Source organism: Corythoichthys intestinalis, chromosome 14, assembly GCF_030265065.1.
Source record: "Corythoichthys intestinalis isolate RoL2023-P3 chromosome 14, ASM3026506v1, whole genome shotgun sequence".
Lineage (NCBI taxonomy): Eukaryota > Metazoa > Chordata > Actinopteri > Syngnathiformes > Syngnathidae > Corythoichthys > Corythoichthys intestinalis.
This window is the reverse complement of record NC_080408.1, coordinates 4,031,403-4,049,922: the sequence shown is the minus strand read 5'-3', so window position 1 is coordinate 4,049,922 and position 18,520 is coordinate 4,031,403. Positions and strand designations below refer to the sequence as shown.

The 18,520-nt window shown below is 38.8% G+C and overlaps 2 protein-coding genes across 2 annotated transcripts in view; both read right to left on the bottom strand.

The window, feature by feature from the left end:
- Positions 1-1,418, bottom strand: part of LOC130930100 (nuclear receptor coactivator 2-like) — a 153,418-nt gene extending 152,000 nt beyond the window's left edge. The window contains exon 1 of the mRNA XM_057857826.1: positions 1,130-1,418. The gene's annotated coding sequence lies outside the window, so the exon portion shown is untranslated. The remainder of the gene's footprint in view (positions 1-1,129) is intronic.
- The window catches only part of slco5a1b (solute carrier organic anion transporter family member 5A1b), a 102,920-nt gene that overhangs the window by 65,842 nt on the left and 18,558 nt on the right, over positions 1-18,520 (bottom strand). Inside the window, exon 12 of the mRNA XM_057857830.1 lies at positions 3,935-3,999. Coding sequence (XP_057713813.1) covers positions 3,935-3,999 — 65 coding nt within the window. The remainder of the gene's footprint in view (positions 1-3,934; positions 4,000-18,520) is intronic.

The following is an 18,520-nucleotide window of genomic DNA, read 5'->3' as shown; positions in this document are numbered from 1 at the left end:
ATATAAATATTTAAACAAACAAACAGACTCCCCGGTGGCTTTTAGTTTTAAAGCTTTCTTAATTTCTTTCTCACTCAATAACGATGGAGTTAGATTTGTGGTTTTATTATTCAATCAAAAAACAAAGTTACTTCTATCAAAAACAAAGTTGCTTCAATCAAAATACAGTATATACTTTTAATCCCAAAAAGTAGCTTCAATAAAAAAAAAAAAGGTTTTGATTGCAATAATAAATTTGAGACAAAAAAAGCATTTGAAAACTATTTTTCTTGATTGAAACAAATTTTTCCATTTAAGTAATGTTTTGCGTTTGGGCCACATTTTGGCTAGGACATTTGTGTCTTTATTATTCAATCAAATAAGTTGCTTCAAACAAAAAAAGATATATAAAAAGAAAAACTTTGCACATGTGCCAATCACCGTTTACCAAAGCCTGAGAGGGTTTGAGTAGACTCACTATGAAGCTTTTAATAAAGCCAAGCATTTTCTAACTACTTTATTCTTGTTTAAAAATAATTCGGTGGGGCAGTAACATGTTTAAAACTTATCATAATTCTTACATTTTGAAGTGCTTGAAAACCATTTATAAATGATACTTTGGTGAAAAAAGTGAAAAAACATGTCTCATATATATGTATCTTTTTTTCAATGTAAAATCTGAATAAATGCATTGAACACGCACAAAAAAGTGTGGGTGGTTGGGGCGCTACTTCACGGTTTTCACTTATTGCGGCGGGTTCTGGTCCCCATTAACCGCGAAAAACGAGGGATCCCTGTATTTCTGAAAAGCTTTAAGAAGCAGGACTCATTCCCACCACTCGTCGGGCCGCTGTTGTGCCGACACCGGCCGTCAGCTCAAATCCAAGCCGAAAATAACGCGTCTCCGGCGGACGACGGGAGCAATGTGAGGCGCCCCCTCCATCCGAGAGAATGCCGCTTAATTTGACTCAACAGTGTGTTTCTTCGTTTATATTACCGCTAAATACACAAGCTTGACGCCAATTTAACGGGAGCTATTTTTTTTCATGGGAGATTTGGCTAGCTCTGGCAGTGTTCAACGCAAGCTGCAACGAACGGCAGTAACTTTTTTATATCGCAAAACGTGAAAACGATTGAAACCATTACTCACCAAATTCAATCTGCTGGCAAATACAGGCAAGTGTGTATGCTGCGCTCTGGTCTGCCCCGGTGTGGATAAGGCCTGCTTTTTGTTTTCGCAGCTTTGCAATGCAACCAAAGGCTCTCCGAGCACTCCCATGTACACACGGAAGGAGTGCGTGCGTTTGGAATAATGGAACGCAGCTTGGGCCGATGATTGGTTCTCGTCAGCGAAGCATCTAGAAGGATTTGCCGACTGTCCAAGTGTCACTTTTCTAAAGAACCGATTTCTCAAGTGCTCAGTTTACGTACTAAGTTAATTACATGATGATGATAATAATAATTTTTAAAAATCTCCCAAACCCCCCCACGCTCCCAAAAATAATTTCTCCACGGATCTACCCAATTCACGTAGGTCGCCCTTTCTGACTTCAAAATGGCGAATTTCACCGAAAGATGAGAGATTTTCATGCCTGTTATACTCTGGAGCGACGTGTGAAATTATTAATACATTATTTCATTATTTCACATGTTATTTTGGTGTTTTGGATTGACACTGGTGGTTTGGTAAACTTGTTAGCATGTTCCTTATGCTATAGTTGTCTGAATGACTTAATAGCTATGCTACGTTAACATACTGGCCACGTTCGCATTTTGTTGTTCATGCATCATCTAACATAATCATACTGTACACTTATTCAGCATGTTGTTCTCTATTGTATTTTTATTTTAAATTGCCTTTCAAGATGGCATATCTGTTCTATGTGTTGGATTTTATCAAGTAAATTAACCCAAAAATGCGACTTACACTCCGGTGTGACTTACATATGTTTTTTTCCTCTTCGTTGGGCATTTTATGGCTAGTGCGACTTATACTCAGGTGCGACTTATAGTCCGAAAAATACGGTAGTAGGTCGCCATTGCTGTTGATGTCGCAGGGCGGTGACGTCACATGCTTACGCTGCTGGACTTCCAGAGTATGACTCTAGTGACATAAACATGTCATTTGTTCAACCCATTCAATTTGAACCGGAGAGGAACACTAATGACCATGGCAGTGCTGTAGATAATTCACAAAATGAGCAGCAAAAGCAAAATAAACAGGAAAGACGGGATGAGATGAGAGTAGGACCAAAAAAAACGGTGTTTGACCAAAATGTGCTACACTGGCGAAATGTCTACAAGAGGTGAATTTGACACCCAAAGTATTACCGTCCGCTTTCAGGTTGTTTTGTTTAGATGCATACAGACAGAACATACTAAAGATGCCGGAAGTTAATACTTCAATTTAGCAATATCAAATAAGGGTGGTTTAAATAATCTACGGGACTAATGTGGTCAACAGATCAACAATCCGCTTTAAAGCTACTGCAAGAAAACGTAATGCTTAAAAGTATGAGAGGGAAACACATGCAAAAAGCATTTTGAGGCAATGAAAAGTGAATAAAAGACTCAATAAAAACACAAATAGTAAGTACTCGCTGCTTTGTGCTTGACGTCTCGCCGCGTAGAAGGATTTACAGTAAGCCGGTAGTGTTTGTCAAGTGACAGTGACAAACTAGGTCATCACCCCGAGTGTCCATTGCACACATAAAACACGGCGCCCTCCGTAGGTCAAAACATGTACTAAAAAATATAGCTTTTTAAATAAAGATGTCCCGATCGATCGGGATGATCGGGTCCGATCACGTCATTTTCAAAGTATCGGAATCGGCAAAAAAATATCGGACATGCCTTTTTTAATTTTTTTTTTTTTTTTTTTTAAATCGTTTTCTAATTGTATTTAACGTTACTGACAAAATGTCTTACACTCATCCAGAGTAGTTTTGGCTTAAAGTAGGGCTATCAAATTTATTGCGTTGACGGCGGTAATTAATTTTTTTAAATTAATCACGTTAAATAATTAACGCATGCGCTGCACGATCCACTCACGCATTGTCGCGTTCTATCTATAAAGACGCAGTTTTACCAATAGATAGCGCTAAAAGGCAGCGTATAATAAGTAGAGAATTTTGACAGCCTTTGGAGCCATTTATCATGTGGCTAAAGCCTTACAATACCTCTCTCATCAATTAAAAATAACATGGGAGGCAATGTGGGGAAGAAAGGTAGTAGTTGATCATTTTCTTAACACCCTATGTTTTCTTTCTCAACGCAGAGAAGATATATCAATTGGTGCCCCTACGCTCATGGTTGCACTTCCCATCATGCATTTGGGCAGAAGTTAAATGGCTGCAGTATCATTTACTGAAAGCTCAACAAATACACTAGATGGCAATATTTAGTCACAATATACAAAGTCACATTTATCCTTTAAGAAAACTCACAATTCTTTCTATCCGTGGATCCCTCTCACATAAAGAATGTTAATAATTTAAATGCCATCTTGAGGATTTATTGTCACAATAAACAAATACAGTACTTATGTACTGTATGTTGAATGTATATATTCGTCTGAAAAATGTATATGATCGGGAAAAATTATCGGGAATGATTGGAATTGAATGGGGAGCAAAAAAAAAACAATCGGATCAGGAAATATCGGGATCGGCAGATACTCAAACTAAAACGATCGGGAGCAAAAAAACATGATCGGAACAACCCTATTTTTAAATCAATGGCACAAAATGTGTGTTGTTTTGAACTTAAGTGCACATATGTGTGCCACAGCTTTACAAATTGTAAAAAATGAAGGAAGTCAAAAGCTTCAAACAGCACAATTGTCTTGTTTGATGTCTGTAAAGGTGAACGACTTCACGTTTAGTAAGGACAGAACACGTCATAATCATAAAGTACAAAATAAGATACTGTGACCAAAACAAGCGCAGGCACTCACATCTGCAACTCCCGCCTCCAGGATGCTGAGCTTGGCTTCCTTCTCCAGCGCCGCTTTCTGTGTCTCTGCAACAAGAAAAACATCCCCCAAAAATGAAGCCCTAGCTACTAGATTTGGGACAAAATTTTGTTTTATGATTAGAGGTGAGTCTAGTACAGGTAGTCCCCGGGTTACGACGCACCTGACTTAGGTGAAATTTAGGTTACGTCGCCAGCTTAGAAACGAAACTTGTTCGTAACCTGGGTACTACATACAATGGGACAAATACAGTGCCTTGCAAAAGTATTCGGCCCCCTTGAACCTTGCAACCTTTCGCCACATTTCAGGCTTCAAACATAAAGATATACAATTTTAATTTTTTGTCAAGAAACAACAACAAGTGGGACACAATCGTGAAGAGGAATAAAATATATTGGATAATTGAAACTTTTTTAACAAATAAAAAACTGAAAAGTGGGGCGTGCAATATTATTCGGCCCCCTTGCGTTAATACTTTGTAGCGCCACCTTTTGCTCCAATTACAGCTGCAAGTCGCTTGGGGTATGTTTCTATCAGTTTTGCACATCGACAGACTGACATTCTTGCCCATTCTTCCTTGCAAAACAGCTCGAGCTCAGTGAGGTTGGATGGAGAGTGTTTGTGAACAGCAGTCTTCAGCTCTTTCCACAGATTCTCGATTGGATTCAGGTCTGGACTTTGACTTGGCCATTCTAACACCTGGATACGTTTATTTTTGAACCATTCCATTGTAGATTTGGCTTTATGTTTTGGATCATTGTCCTGTTGGAAGATAAATCTCCGTCCCAGTCTCAGGTCTTGTGCACATACCAGCAGGTTTTCTTCCAGAATGTTCCTGTATTTGGCTGCATCCATCTTCCCGTCAATTTTAACCATCTTCCCTGTCCCTGCTGAAGAAAAGCAGGCCCAAACCATGATGCTGCCACCACCATGTTTGACAGTGGGGATGGTGTGTTCAGGGTGATGAGCTGTGTTGCTTTTACGCCAAACATATCGTTTTGCATTGTGGCCAAAAAGTTCAATTTTGGTTTCATCTGACCAGAGCACCTTCTTCCACATGTTTGGTGTGTCTCCCAGGTGGCTTGTGGCAAACTTTAAACGAGACTTTTTATGGAAATCTTTGAGAAATGGCTTTCTTCTTGCCACTCTTCCATAAAGGCCAGATTTGTGCAGTGTACGACTGATTGTTGTCCTATGGACAGACTCTCCCACCTCAGCTGTAGATCTCTGCAGTTCATCCAGAGTGATCATGGGCCTCTTGGCTGCATCTCTGATCAGTTTTCTCCTTGTTTGAGAAGAAAGTTTGGAAGGACGGCCGGGTCTTGGTAGATTTGCAGTGGTCTGATGCTCCTTCCATTTCAATATGATGGCTTGCACAGTGCTCCTTGAGATGTTTAAAGCTTGGGAAATCTTTCTGTATCCAAATCCGGCTTTAAACTTCTCCACAACAGTATCTCGGACCTGCCTGGTGTGTTCCTTGGTTTTCATAATGCTCTCTGCACTTTAAACAGAACCCTGAGACTATCACAGAGCAGGTGCATTTATACGGAGACTTGATTACACACAGGTGGATTCTATTTATCATCATCGGTCATTTAGGACAACATTGGATCATTCAGAGATCCTCACTGAACTTCTGGAGTGAGTTTGCTGCACTGAAAGTAAAGGGGCCGAATAATATTGCACGCCCCACTTCTCAGTTTTTTATTTGTTGAAAAAAGTTTAAATTATCCAATAAATGTTGTTCCACTTCACGATTGTGTCCCACTTGTTATTGATTCTTGACAAAAAAAATTAAATTTCATATCTTTATGTTTGAAGCCTGAAATGTGGCGAAAGGTTGCAAGATTCAAGGGGGCCGAATACTTTTGCACGGCACTGTAAGTATTTAGTCAACCACTAATTGTGCAAGTTCTCCCACATAATATACAATATTAGTGAGGCCTGTAATTGTCAACATGGGTAAACCTCAACCATGAGAGACAGAATGTGGGGGAAAAAAAACAGAAAATCACATTGTTTGATTTTTAAAGAATTTGTTTGCAAATCATGGTGGAAAATAAGTATTTGGTCAATACCAAAAGTTCATCTCAATACTTTGTTATTAGAGCTGGGAATCTTTGGGCACCTAACGATTCAATTACGATTACGATTCAGAGGCTCCGATTCGATTATTAAACGATTATTGATGAACCGCCCTGTTTTTTGTTTTTTTTTAATGTTTTGTACATTAGTTCCAAAATTGTTCAAAAATCCTCTCAGGCTAAACCAAACTACTATTTCAGTATCAAGTTAGCGTATAACAGTAAACAAATATACAACAAAAAAAAAACAGTAAATAAATAGCAGCTTTAAACTACATTCAATTAATTTAATGTTGTGAATCAACTGTTACAGTTGTTAAAATTGCTCCCGTTATTCCATAATTTCCCTTCTGTCTACTTTTGTCAAAGTTTTAAAACTATTTCATCATTTAAAGATAGATTCAAGACAAGATTCTGCCGATTTAGGAGTATTTTAGATGAAAAGTTAATTCGGTTCGCTACAACAGAGCCTTCTAGAGAAGTCACTGCTTTAGTACTGCTTTAAGATGGCGGCTATCTTGAGGATATATTGTCATAATAAACAAATACAGTACTTATGTACTGTATGTTGAATGTATATATTCGTCCGAGTTTTATTTATTTTTTTCTTAATGCATTGCCAAAATGTATATGATTGGGATTTGGCCATATCATATCATATATCATATTTGGCCATGATTGTCTTGATGAAAGACCCAGTGACGACCCATCTTCAGCTTTCGGGCAGAGGGCAACAGATTTTGATTTAAAATGTTCTGGTATTTCAAAGCATTCATGATGCCATGCACCCTAACAAGGTTCCCAGGGCCTTTGGAAGCGAAACAGCATCACTGACCCACCCCCATACTTCACAGTGGGTATGAGGTGCTTTTCAGCATGCGCATCTTTCGTGGCACGCCAGACCCACTTAGAGTGTTTGTTGCCAAAAAGCTCAATCTTGGTCTCATCTGACCAAAGCACACGGCCCCAGGCTTCAACTGGCCAAATCTACACAGAAATGGTTCACCAGACGCAAAATCAAGCTCCTCCCATGGCCATCTCAGTCCCCAGACCTTGTTTTGTTGGCAAAAGGGGGTTGTACAAAGTATTAACACCAGGGGTGCTAATAATTGTGACACACATTATTTGATGTCAAATATTTTTTTCTTTATGTGGGATTTTTTCCCCCCACTGAATGAATGCATTTGTATTGAAGGTTGGATTTTTCTCTTTTTTTCCATTAAGGTCCCATATTATTTGAATTAAAAAAATTTTTTTTAATTATTAGAAGCTAAAAAACTAGGGCTGTCAAAATTATCGCGTTAACGGGCGGTAATTAATTTTTTAAATTAATCACGTTAAAATACGCAGATTTAAATGACAGTACAGTGAAATGCCCACTTGTTAATTGTGCTTTATGGAGTTTTGCCGCCCTCTGCTGGTGCTTGGGTGCGACTGATTTTATAGGCTTCAACACCCATGAGCATTGTGTAAGTGATTATTGAAATCAACAATGGCGGGCTACTAGTTTATTTTTTGATTGAAATTTTTACAAATTTCATTAAAATGAAAACATTAAGAGGGGTTTTAATTAGGGCTGTCAAACGATTAAAAATTTTAATCGAGTTAATTACAGCTTAAAAATTGATTAATCGTAACTAATCGCAATTCAAACCATCTATAAAATATGCCATATTTTTCCGTAAATTATTGTTGGAATGAAAAGATAAGACACAAGACGGATATATACATTCAACATACGATACATAAGTACTGTATTAATTAGGGCTGTCAAACGATTAAAATTTTTAATCGAGTTAATTACAGCTTAAAAATTAATTAATCGTAATTAATCGCAATTAATCGCAATTCAAACCATCTATATAATATGCCATATTTTTCTGTAAATTATTGTTGGAATGGAAAGATAAGACGCAAGATGGATATATATATATATTCAACATGCGGTACATAAGGACAGTATTTGTTTATTATAACAATAAATCAACAAGATGGCATTAACATTATTACCAGTCTGTTAAAGTGATCCATGGATAGAAAGACTTGTAGTTCTTTATGAAAAATGTCAGTACAAGTTATAGAAATTTTATATTAAAACCCCTCTTAATGTTTTCGTTTTAATAAAATTTGTAAAATTTTCAATCAAAAAATAAACTAGTAGCCCGCCATTGTTGAGGGCAATAATTACTTACACTATAAAATCAGTCGCACCCAAGCGCCAGCAGAGGGCAGCAAAACTCCGCAAAACACAATTAACAAGTGGGCCTTTCACTCTACTGTCATTTAAATCTGTCTGAGCTGGGCCAAGTGTGTTAATTGCGTCAAATATTTTAACGTGATTAATTTTAAAAATTAATTAACGCCCGTTAACACGATAATTTTGACAGCCCTAGTATTAATTTATTATAACAATAAATCAAGATGGCATTAACATTATTAACATTCTCTTAAAGCGATCCATGGATAGAAAAACTTGTAGTTCTTAAAAGATACATGTTAGTACAAGTTATAGAAATGTTATATCAAAAACCCTCTTAATGTTTTCGTTTTATTAAAATTTGTAAAATTTTAAATTAAAAAAAAAAAATAGTAGCTCGCCATTGTTGATGTCATTACACCATGCTCACTGCCCAAACCCATAAAATCCTTTGGACCCAAGCAACAGCAGAGGGCGCCAAATAACAAAAAACAAGTAACAAGTGGACATTACACTTCTGTCATTTTAATCTGAGTGGGGCATGTGCGTTAATTGCGTCAAATATTTTAACTTGTACAAACATTTATCTTTTAAGAACTACATCTTTCTATCCATGGATCGCTTTAACAGAATGTTAATAATGTTAATGCCATCTTGTTGATTTATTGTTATAATACAGTACTTATGTACCGTATGTTGCATGTATATATCCATCTTGTGTCTTATCTTTCCATTCCAACAATAATTTACAGAAAAATATGGCATATTTTATCGATGGTTTGAATTGCGATTAATTGCGATTAATTTTTAAGCTGTAATTAACTCGATTAAAAATTTTAATCGTTTCACAGCCCTATAAAAAAACACATCTTTTTCATCTTTTTATGGAGAGCACTGTATTTGTTCACCACACAAACCATTGCTGCCAGCCCCCCCAGTCCAAATGAATCGGACATCCAACGCCGTCAATAGCAGCCTATAAGCTAACTTGAATCTTGACTCTTTCAAATGCTTGTGTTTTTCCGCCCTTGCTTCTTGTTGTGTGAAAACCACAAAAAAAACCTTATTAAGTCAGAATGCGGGGGGCTAATCTTATTTAAAGACGAAAGCCGCCGTTCCTTTTCCCTCCAAAACACACCGAGGCGCTTCATTTGTCACGCGGGGCGGCCCGAGCTGCGCTTTATGTTAACTCAATGTACGGCGGGAGCCGGCGGGCCAAAACGCAGCCGGAAAGGCCTCATTTTTCAGCGCGGACAAAAGGGAAAGTCCCGGCTCCGGCAGAATGGAGCGCCGCCGGCTCATTAGTGCCCCCCGTGGTATCTCCAGAGTGTTATAATGAGAAGAAAACAACGACCATCCTTCAAACGCCAAGGCGGGGAAGAGGGAAGCGCTAACGCCGCCACAATCACGTTAGCGCTTCATGGTACAAGCCTGCAGAAATCAAAGGGACCCAAACCTGACCTTTTCTTTTTTAACATTTAAACTTTTTTTTTTTAACATTTAAAATACTAATTTACAGAAATGGGTAGTAACACGTTAAATTTACTCCATTACTTTTACTTGAGTAACTTTTTGAGTTTCATTTCATTGATGCTGATTGATGTCCAATTCGTTTAAACCTTTAAAGGGACCCTCTATTTTTAAGACAAATAATTCTTAAAAGATAAATGTTAGTATGAGTTATAATAATTTGATATTAAAACCCCTCTTAATGTTTTTGTTTTAAAAAAGTTTGTAAAATTATTTTAAGTTATAGGTCGCCATTCTTGTTAGGTCACAGTGCGTGACGTCACCGGGCCCGTTGCCGAAATTCCAGCGTGTCACTCGTTAGCGTTCCCAACATGTCGTCGGTTCTACCCTTCCTATTTGAACCAGATCTGAAAAGTGAGGAGCAGGACAGCACTGTCGGTCGTTCACAAGACGAGCTTCAGGGAAAAATGCGTGCAGCAAATACCTGATAAGACAAAAGTTGGGCAAAAGTCTCAATGACAACAGAGCGAGAGAGCGTATGCTGTTGGGAACGAGAGTGCATGCTGTTGGGAACTCCGGTTTTATTAGCAGATATTCAAGGTAAGCATATTGCGTTTTCAAACTTATCCCAATATAATTGTGTAGATTGTTAGCATCCAGAGCTGTTGTGTGCTTTACATACAGTACAGGCCAAAGAGCACACCTTGTGTAACCCATGTCTTGTACATTGTAACGTATGGTAGCTAGGATACGTGTATAAAAGTACCAAAAAGGGGAGAAGCTTCCACTTATGCACATTTATTCACAAAAAATAATATTTCCACCTTGACCACTCTTCACTCGGGAACTCAGCAGTACGCAAACACGCATTCCTTGACGAACTCCATCATTGTTGTAAGGTCCGTGTCAGAGTCACTGTCATCACTGTAGCGTGCCATAGTGCTTTGATTATTTGGTATGATTTGGGGAAAACTCCCACGAAGAATAGTCAACAAAAACGATAGCAATAGTAATCCAAATCCGCGTTTTTTACCCACTCGAAGATCCAAGAATTAGACTGATCCCATGGCAATGTTGCAGCCGCGATCAGGCCGTCGATTCCACAAAATACACCGATCCGAAAAGCCGCTGTGGGACCGACGAATAAAAAAATAGATCCGAAACCAATATTGCAGACGCGGTGGGACCGTTGGATCCAGGAAACAGACGGATCCCTTACTTGACTGAGGATCCAGGAAAAATGTTCGGGTGCCAGTTGTAACGCGTGGTGGGTAGGATACGTGCATACAGGGACCAAAAAGGGGGAGAAGCTTCCACTTATGCACATTTATTCACTAAAAATAATAATTCCACCTTGACCACTCACTTTACTCCCCTTGTTTCCATTTGACTGGAAATTGCATCCAAAAGCAGCACATCATGGCATTTTACTTCGCGAGTTTAGGCAGCAATAAGCAATTGTTGAACACGCTACACATTTGGAAAGATATCAATTACGTCATCACTGCGAGCGCGCAAACCATGGCAACAACTAACGGTCAAAATATGGACTAAATATTATAAAATATTTCCATTGATTTAACATTTTATGTGTTTCTAACAACATATTTTAGTACAAGAGAACAATTGTGGTTTATTAGAGCCTACATGTATTTAAGGTAGAGGATCACTTTAATGCTCATATTTCAGTGACAATTGACGGGGCCACCCCGTTTTTGCAGTTTCCCGAAATAACATGACAAAAATGGCGCTGGGTTCTTTACGAGTGCAACAGCAATCAAGGACGGCGCACTCAAGAGGCCCCAATCAGCCCGCATCTCATCAGTCTATAAAAAAAAACATCCGGCGCCAAATGTCAACATTTGCCCCGGTGACGTCGCGGCCACCTGGACCGCGACCCGGCTCAGGATAAATTAATTAGCGGCGACGGCTTCATTACCAGCTAAGATATTACCCGCTTCTATTCCTCGTGTCCAAAAAATGGAAATGATTCAACGCGCGCGGAGGGCCACTTCCTGCCGGGATTGCGGCGCCGACCGGTTATCAATTACGGCCGAGGCGGGAGGATTGAAATGAGATTATGAATAATACATCAAGCCGAGAGGCACCTTGACACCGTGCTGTCATTGTGGAGCTGAGATCTCATCATTACATTGGACAATATTTCAGCAAGGCCGAAAACCAAAAGTGGTTTTTGCCATGTGGGAAAAAAATTTTGCCATGCGGCATTTTTTTTTTTTGCCATGTGGTAAAAATTTTTTGCTGTGTGTCTTTTTTTTTTTTTTTTTTGCCATGTGGAACCAACCACGTTTTTTTTCTACATTTCACATGCAATTAGCATATCTCTTTCTGCTTCATTACAATTAACACTGCAAGCCAAACGCTTCTACTGGCATTTTTATTGCCATGGCAAAAGTTTTTTGCCATGTGAAAATTTTTTTGTTGGATCAATTACAAGTCATTGCCTGTTGTTTTCAAGTCAGGCTGTTGATTTGGGGGCATTTCTGGTTCACTTCCTGGTCATTTTGGGTCACTTTGTGTTGATTTTAGGGTGTTTCGTTGTTGCTTCCTTTTGATTTTGGGTCAATTACAGGTCATTGCCTCTTGTTTTTTTAGGTCACATTGTTGATTTTGGGACATTTCTGATGGAGCTCTTGGTCGTTTTGGGTCACTTGGTGTTGATTTTAGGGCATATTATTGTCAAATATGGCCGATATCAGAATTTTTTTTTTTTTTTTTTGCTAAATATCGGAGAGACAGCGAGAACCAAAGTCTTATTTGCCATGTGGCAAAATCTTTTTGCCATGTGGCAAAGTTTTTTGCCACATGGTAAAAAAGAAAAATGCCACATGCCAGAAAAAAATGACACACGGCAAAAAAAAAAAAAAAAAAAAAAAGCCACAGCGCAAAAATTTTTTGCCTCGTGGCTCTTGGTCATTTTGGGTCACTTTGTTATGATTTTAGGGCATTTCGTTGTCAAATATGGCAAATATCAGATTTTTTTTGTTTGTTTTTTGCTAAATATCGGAGAGACAGCGAGAACCAAAAGCGGTATTTGCCATGGGGCAAAAGTTTTTTGGCAAAAAACTTTGCCACATGGCAAAAAGATTTTGCCAGATGGCAAAAATGTTTTGCCACATGGCAAATAATAATTTGGTTCTCGCTGTCTCTCCGATATTTAGCAAAAAAAAAAAAAAAAATTCTGATATTTGCCATATTTGACAATACAATGCCCTAAAATCAACACCAAGTGACCCAAAACGACCAAGAGCTCAACCAGATATGTCCCAAAATCAACAGGGTGACCTAAAAAAACAAGAGGCAATGACCTGTAATTGACCCAGAATCAAAAGGAAGCAACAACGAAACACCCTAAAATAAACACAAAGTGATCCAAAATGACCAGGAAGTGAACCAGAAATTCCCCCAAATCAACAACATGACCTGAAAACAACAGGCAATGACTTGTAATTGATCCAACATGAAATGGGATTACAACAAAACGCCCTAAAATCAACACAAAGCAATCTGAAATCAACAAGAAAGAGACTAGAAAATTAAAAGGGAGTGCCCCAAAATGTACAGTAAGTGACCCAGAAACACCTCACTATCCACAGGAAGAGACACAAAATCAACAACGTGACCTGTAATTGACCAAACGTGAAGGGACACATAAATGCTCTAAAAATCAACAAAGTGATCTGAAATCAACAGGCAGTGACTTGACCCAAAATGAACAGGACGTGAAAACAAAGTACCCTAAAATCAACACAAAGTGACTCAAAATGAACAGGAAGTAAAGTATAAGCACCCCAAAATCAACAACCTGACCTGAAAACAACAGGCAATGACTTGTAATTGACCCAAAATGAACAGGGAGTGAAAAGGAACGATCCTAAAATCCACACAAAGTGACCCAAAACGACCAGGAACTGAACCAGAAATGCCCCAACAGGCAGTGACTTGTAATTGACCCAAAATGAACAGGGAGTAAAAACGAAATGCCCTAAAATCAACACAGTAACCCAAAATGAAGAGGAAGTGAACTAGAAACGCCTTAAAATTAACACAGTAACCCAAAATGAACAGGAAAAGAACCAGAAATGCCCCTAAATCAACAAAGTGACCTGAAATGATTAGTTAATGACCTGTAATTAACCCATTATGAACATTAAGTGACAACAAATTACTCTAAAATCAACACAAAGTGACCCAAAATCAACAGGAAGTGAACTACAAACACCCCAAAACCAACAACCTGACCTGAAAACAACAGGCAATGACTTGTAATTGACCCAAAATAGATAGGAATTGACAACAAAATGCTCTAAAATCAACCCAAAGTGACCCAAAACGAAAAAGGAAATCAGCCAGAAATGCCCCAAAATCAACAAAATCACCTGAAATCAACAGGGAGTGACCTGTAATTGACCAAAAATGAACAGGAAGTGACAACAAAATGCCCTAAAATTAAGAAAGTCACCCAAAATGAACAGGAAGAGAACCAGAAATACCCTAAAATCAACAACGTGACCGAAAATCAACTGCCAGTGACCTGTAATTGACCCAAAATGAACAGCAGGTGACAACTAAACACTCTAAAATCAACACAAAGTGACCCAGAATGAACAGGAACTAAAACAGAAACACCCTCAAATCAACACAAATTGACCTCAAAATCAGTGGCGCCACCAGGGGGTGGACAGGGGTGGCCGTGGCCACCCCTATAAATTTGTTGGCCACCCCACTGGCCACCCTGCTTGCCATTATATCGTTAGATTGTTATAGCCTGGTAATCTGTTGATCCCTGTTGGGAAGCACTTTTTATATTTAGTTCATTCAGTAATAATTATTTTTGTGTCACATTAACATTGTGTTGGGAAATATCCAGTTAAGATATGATTGCCTCTGTACTTGCTTTTATCTGTATCTGTATTATTTTGTTTTGTTAAGTGTACACCTTATGCCTAATATACACATAACACAATAAAACAGAATTGTTGTGGAACTCAAAATGTTGACTGGACAGTTATGGACTATGCACATTAAATCATTAGTAACATCAAATATTACACAATACACCAAAGTATATCAGTAACTGTGTCCATAAGTCTTTCTGATAGTTTTCCCCGGACCTTTTTACTGAAATAATATAACGAAAACCTGAAATTATGGCTTTTAGTTTTGGTGTGCCACCCCAAGATTTTAAGTGGCCCCATCTGGCCACCCCTATGAAAAATTTCTGCAGGCGCCACTGCTCAAAATCAACAGGCACTGACCCGGAAGTGTCCCAAAATCAATAAGAGGTGACCTAAATCAACACCAAAAATCGAGTGAGCGTCTCCAAATACCGCGCGAGGTCACCCGACGACAATTTGCCAGCACTCGTCGAAGTGCACGCGCTTTCTCCTGGAATGCGCCATGAGGAGAGACGCGTCAATAAGGAGACACTAACTACAGTGTACAATGGCAAACTGGCGACCTCAAGTGGACAAAATAATCCCTTCGCTCGCTAGCCGCTCCCTATCATGACCCCTGACCTTCAGCCCCTTTCCGAGGAGCCGTTCTCACGGCCGTGACGCTCTGTTGCACTTCGTCCCTACACCCCACTGCGCCATGAACTAAAGGTCAGCGACCCCGGCGCCATTGTGCTAAAATGGCGGCAGTGCGCCAGCCTTACTGTGAACTTTAACCCCTACAAACTCATCACAATATTTGAAAATATGACATCTTGACTTTTAAAATTTTCTGAAATGTATTAACTAGAGGTGCACTGATTATGATAACTATCTGTGTGAAATCGGCCGATGCTGATACTATACCGATACATTGTTTTCTATAAAAAATATGTACATTTTTTTATTTTAAAACTAAATTACTACATACTCACTTGAACGTAAAGCAATTGCTATCATATCATTGGCTGCCATTGAATGAACTAGTGCTGCAACTATCAATCGACTAACCCGATTAATCCGATTAGAAAAAAGCTTTGAATCAAATTTTGCTTCTTCGAGTATTCATTTAATTAGTGTTGTAATGGTTTGTTTTGAAAGTGTTTGCATTTCGTTGTATTGATTTGGGTGGACACACTGCCCTCTAGTGGCAACAGTGAATATGGCATAACTCATTTCACATGGCTGAATCCATTGCTCCCTGTTAAGACCAACATAAGGTAAATTCACTGCCCTCTAGTGGCAACAGTGAATATGACATAACTCATTTAACATGTCTGAATCCAGCTGCTCCCTGTTAAGACCAACATAAGGTAGATTCACTGCCCTCTAGTGGCAACTGTGAATATGACATAACTCATTTAACATGTCTGAATCCAGCTGCTCCCTGTTAAGACCAACAGAAGGTAAATTCACTGCCGTCTAGTGGCAACAGTGAATATGACATAACTTATTTCACATGGCTGAATCCAGCTGCTCCCTGATAAGACCAACATAAGGTAAATACACGGCCGTCTAGTGGCAACAGTGAATATGACATAACTCATTTAACGTGGCTGAATCCAGCTGCTCCCCGTTAAGACCAACATAAGGTAAATTCACTGTCGTCTAGTGGCAACAGTGAATATGACATAACTCATTTAACATGGCTGAATCCAGCTGCTCCCTGTTAAGACCAACATCAGGTAAATACACTGCCGTCTAGTGGCAACAGTGAATATGACATAACTTATTTCACATGGCTGAATCCAGCTGCTCCCCGTTAAGACCAACAAAAGGTAAATTCACTGCCGTCTAGTGGCAACAGTGAATATGGCATAACTCATTTCACATGGCTGAATCCAGCTGCTCCACGTTAAGACCAACATAAGGTAAGTTTTTGTTTGCGCTAATATGTTTTTTAATGCATTCGTAGATTAGTTTAGAGGTATATTTAGCCATTTCTTTTAGCCGGAATATGTATTTGACCGAATTGTTTAAAGGATTGTAAGGAAAAAAAAATGTTTTAGCATTTTATAGCATTTAAGCTAGCGGACTTTTGCAATGCAAGTTAGCCAATTGTTCTTTTGTTGTACTTAGATCTTCATTTATTTATTTTTTTTTATACTGTTTGAGGTTCAGCTCAGGTATTTAAATTATGTCCGATTACTCAATTATTCAAACTAAGTAGTCCATCGATTAATTGACAACTAATATAATCGATAGCTGCTGCCGTTCAATGAAAGTTCTTTCACTGTCGACCGTCCCACTTCAAATGGATTGGACGTCTACTAGTGATAAACTAAAAAAGCAAAAATACCTTTCATCGCCCCAACCAACATGGCCGCCCTGAGGCCATGTGGTCAATGCATTGACATTTAAACGAAGAAACAACACTTGCATTAAAAAGCATCTGAATCTTTAGGGATTTCTCCCATTTCTGCACAAAATCACCACCAAATCCTATATAATGCTAATGTTAGCAAGAATTGGCTAACTTGTTCAGCAAAAGTCCACTAGCTTAAATGCTATATATAGTGGTATGAAAAAGAATCTGAACCTTTTGGAGATTCTCACATTTCTGCATAAAATCACCATCAAATATGATCTGATTTTTGTCAAAATCACACAGATGAAAAACCAGTGTCTGATTTAACTAAAAACATCCAAACATTTATAGGTTTTCATATTTTAATAAGGATAGCATGCAAACATTGACAGAAGGGGGAAAGATAAGTAAGTCAACCCTCTGTCTAAGGAGACTTAAAGAGCAAGTGAAAACAATTTTTACCAAACAATTTAAGTCAGGTGTGTGCCCCATCACTGATGAGTTGTTTAAAGCTGCCCTGCCCACTATAAAACACACACCTGGTAAGAATTGTCTTGATGAGAAGCATTGTCTAATGTGCGTCATGGCTCGGTCAAAAGAACTGTCCGAAGACCTGCGATCAAGGATTGTTGATTTGTATAAAGCCGGAAAAGGATATAAAACCATCTCTAAAAGTCTGGATGTTCATCCATCGACAGTCAGAGAAGTTGTCTACAAATGGAGAGGGTTTGGCACTGTTGCTTCTCTCCCGAGGATTGGCCGTCCACCAAAGATGATGGCAAGAGTTCAGCGCAGAATACTCAGATATGTAAAAAAGAACACTAGCGTGTCTGCTAAAGACTTACATAAATCACAGGCACAGTCCAATATGTCTGTGCACACATCAACTATATGTAAAACTATTGCCATGAAGCCAGTGCTGTCTAAAAAACGTTGTTGCTCGTTTAATGTTCACAAAAAAGCAATTGGACACTCCACAGAAGTTTTGGCAAAATATTTTGTGGACTGATGAAACCAAAGTTGAATTGTTTGAGAGTAACACACAATGTCATATGTAGAGGAAAAATGGAACAGCTCAACAACATCAACACCTCATCCCCACCGTGAAGCATGGTGGAGGGAGTATCAGGATTTGGGGCTGTTTAGCTGCCTCAGGGCCTGGACAACTTGCAATCATTAATGGAAGAATGAATTCAAAAGTTTTGCAGGAAAACATGAGGCCGTCTGTCAGACAGTTGAAGCTAAAAAGAGGATGGATGCTGCAACAAGACAATGATCCAAAACACAGAAGTAAATCCACTTCAGAATGGTTTCAGAAGAACACGTTCTGGAGTGGCCAAGTCAAAATCCAGACTTGAACCCCGTTGAGAAGCTGTGGCATGACCGAAAGACAGCGCTGAGAGCAGTTTTTTTTTTTTAGAGAATAGTGGGCCAAGATTAGTCCTGATTGATGTGCCAGACTGATCTACAGGTACAAGAAGCGTCTGGTTCAAGTTATTGCTGCCAAAGGGGGAGGGGCACAAAATTTTCAATGTGATGGTTCACTTACATATT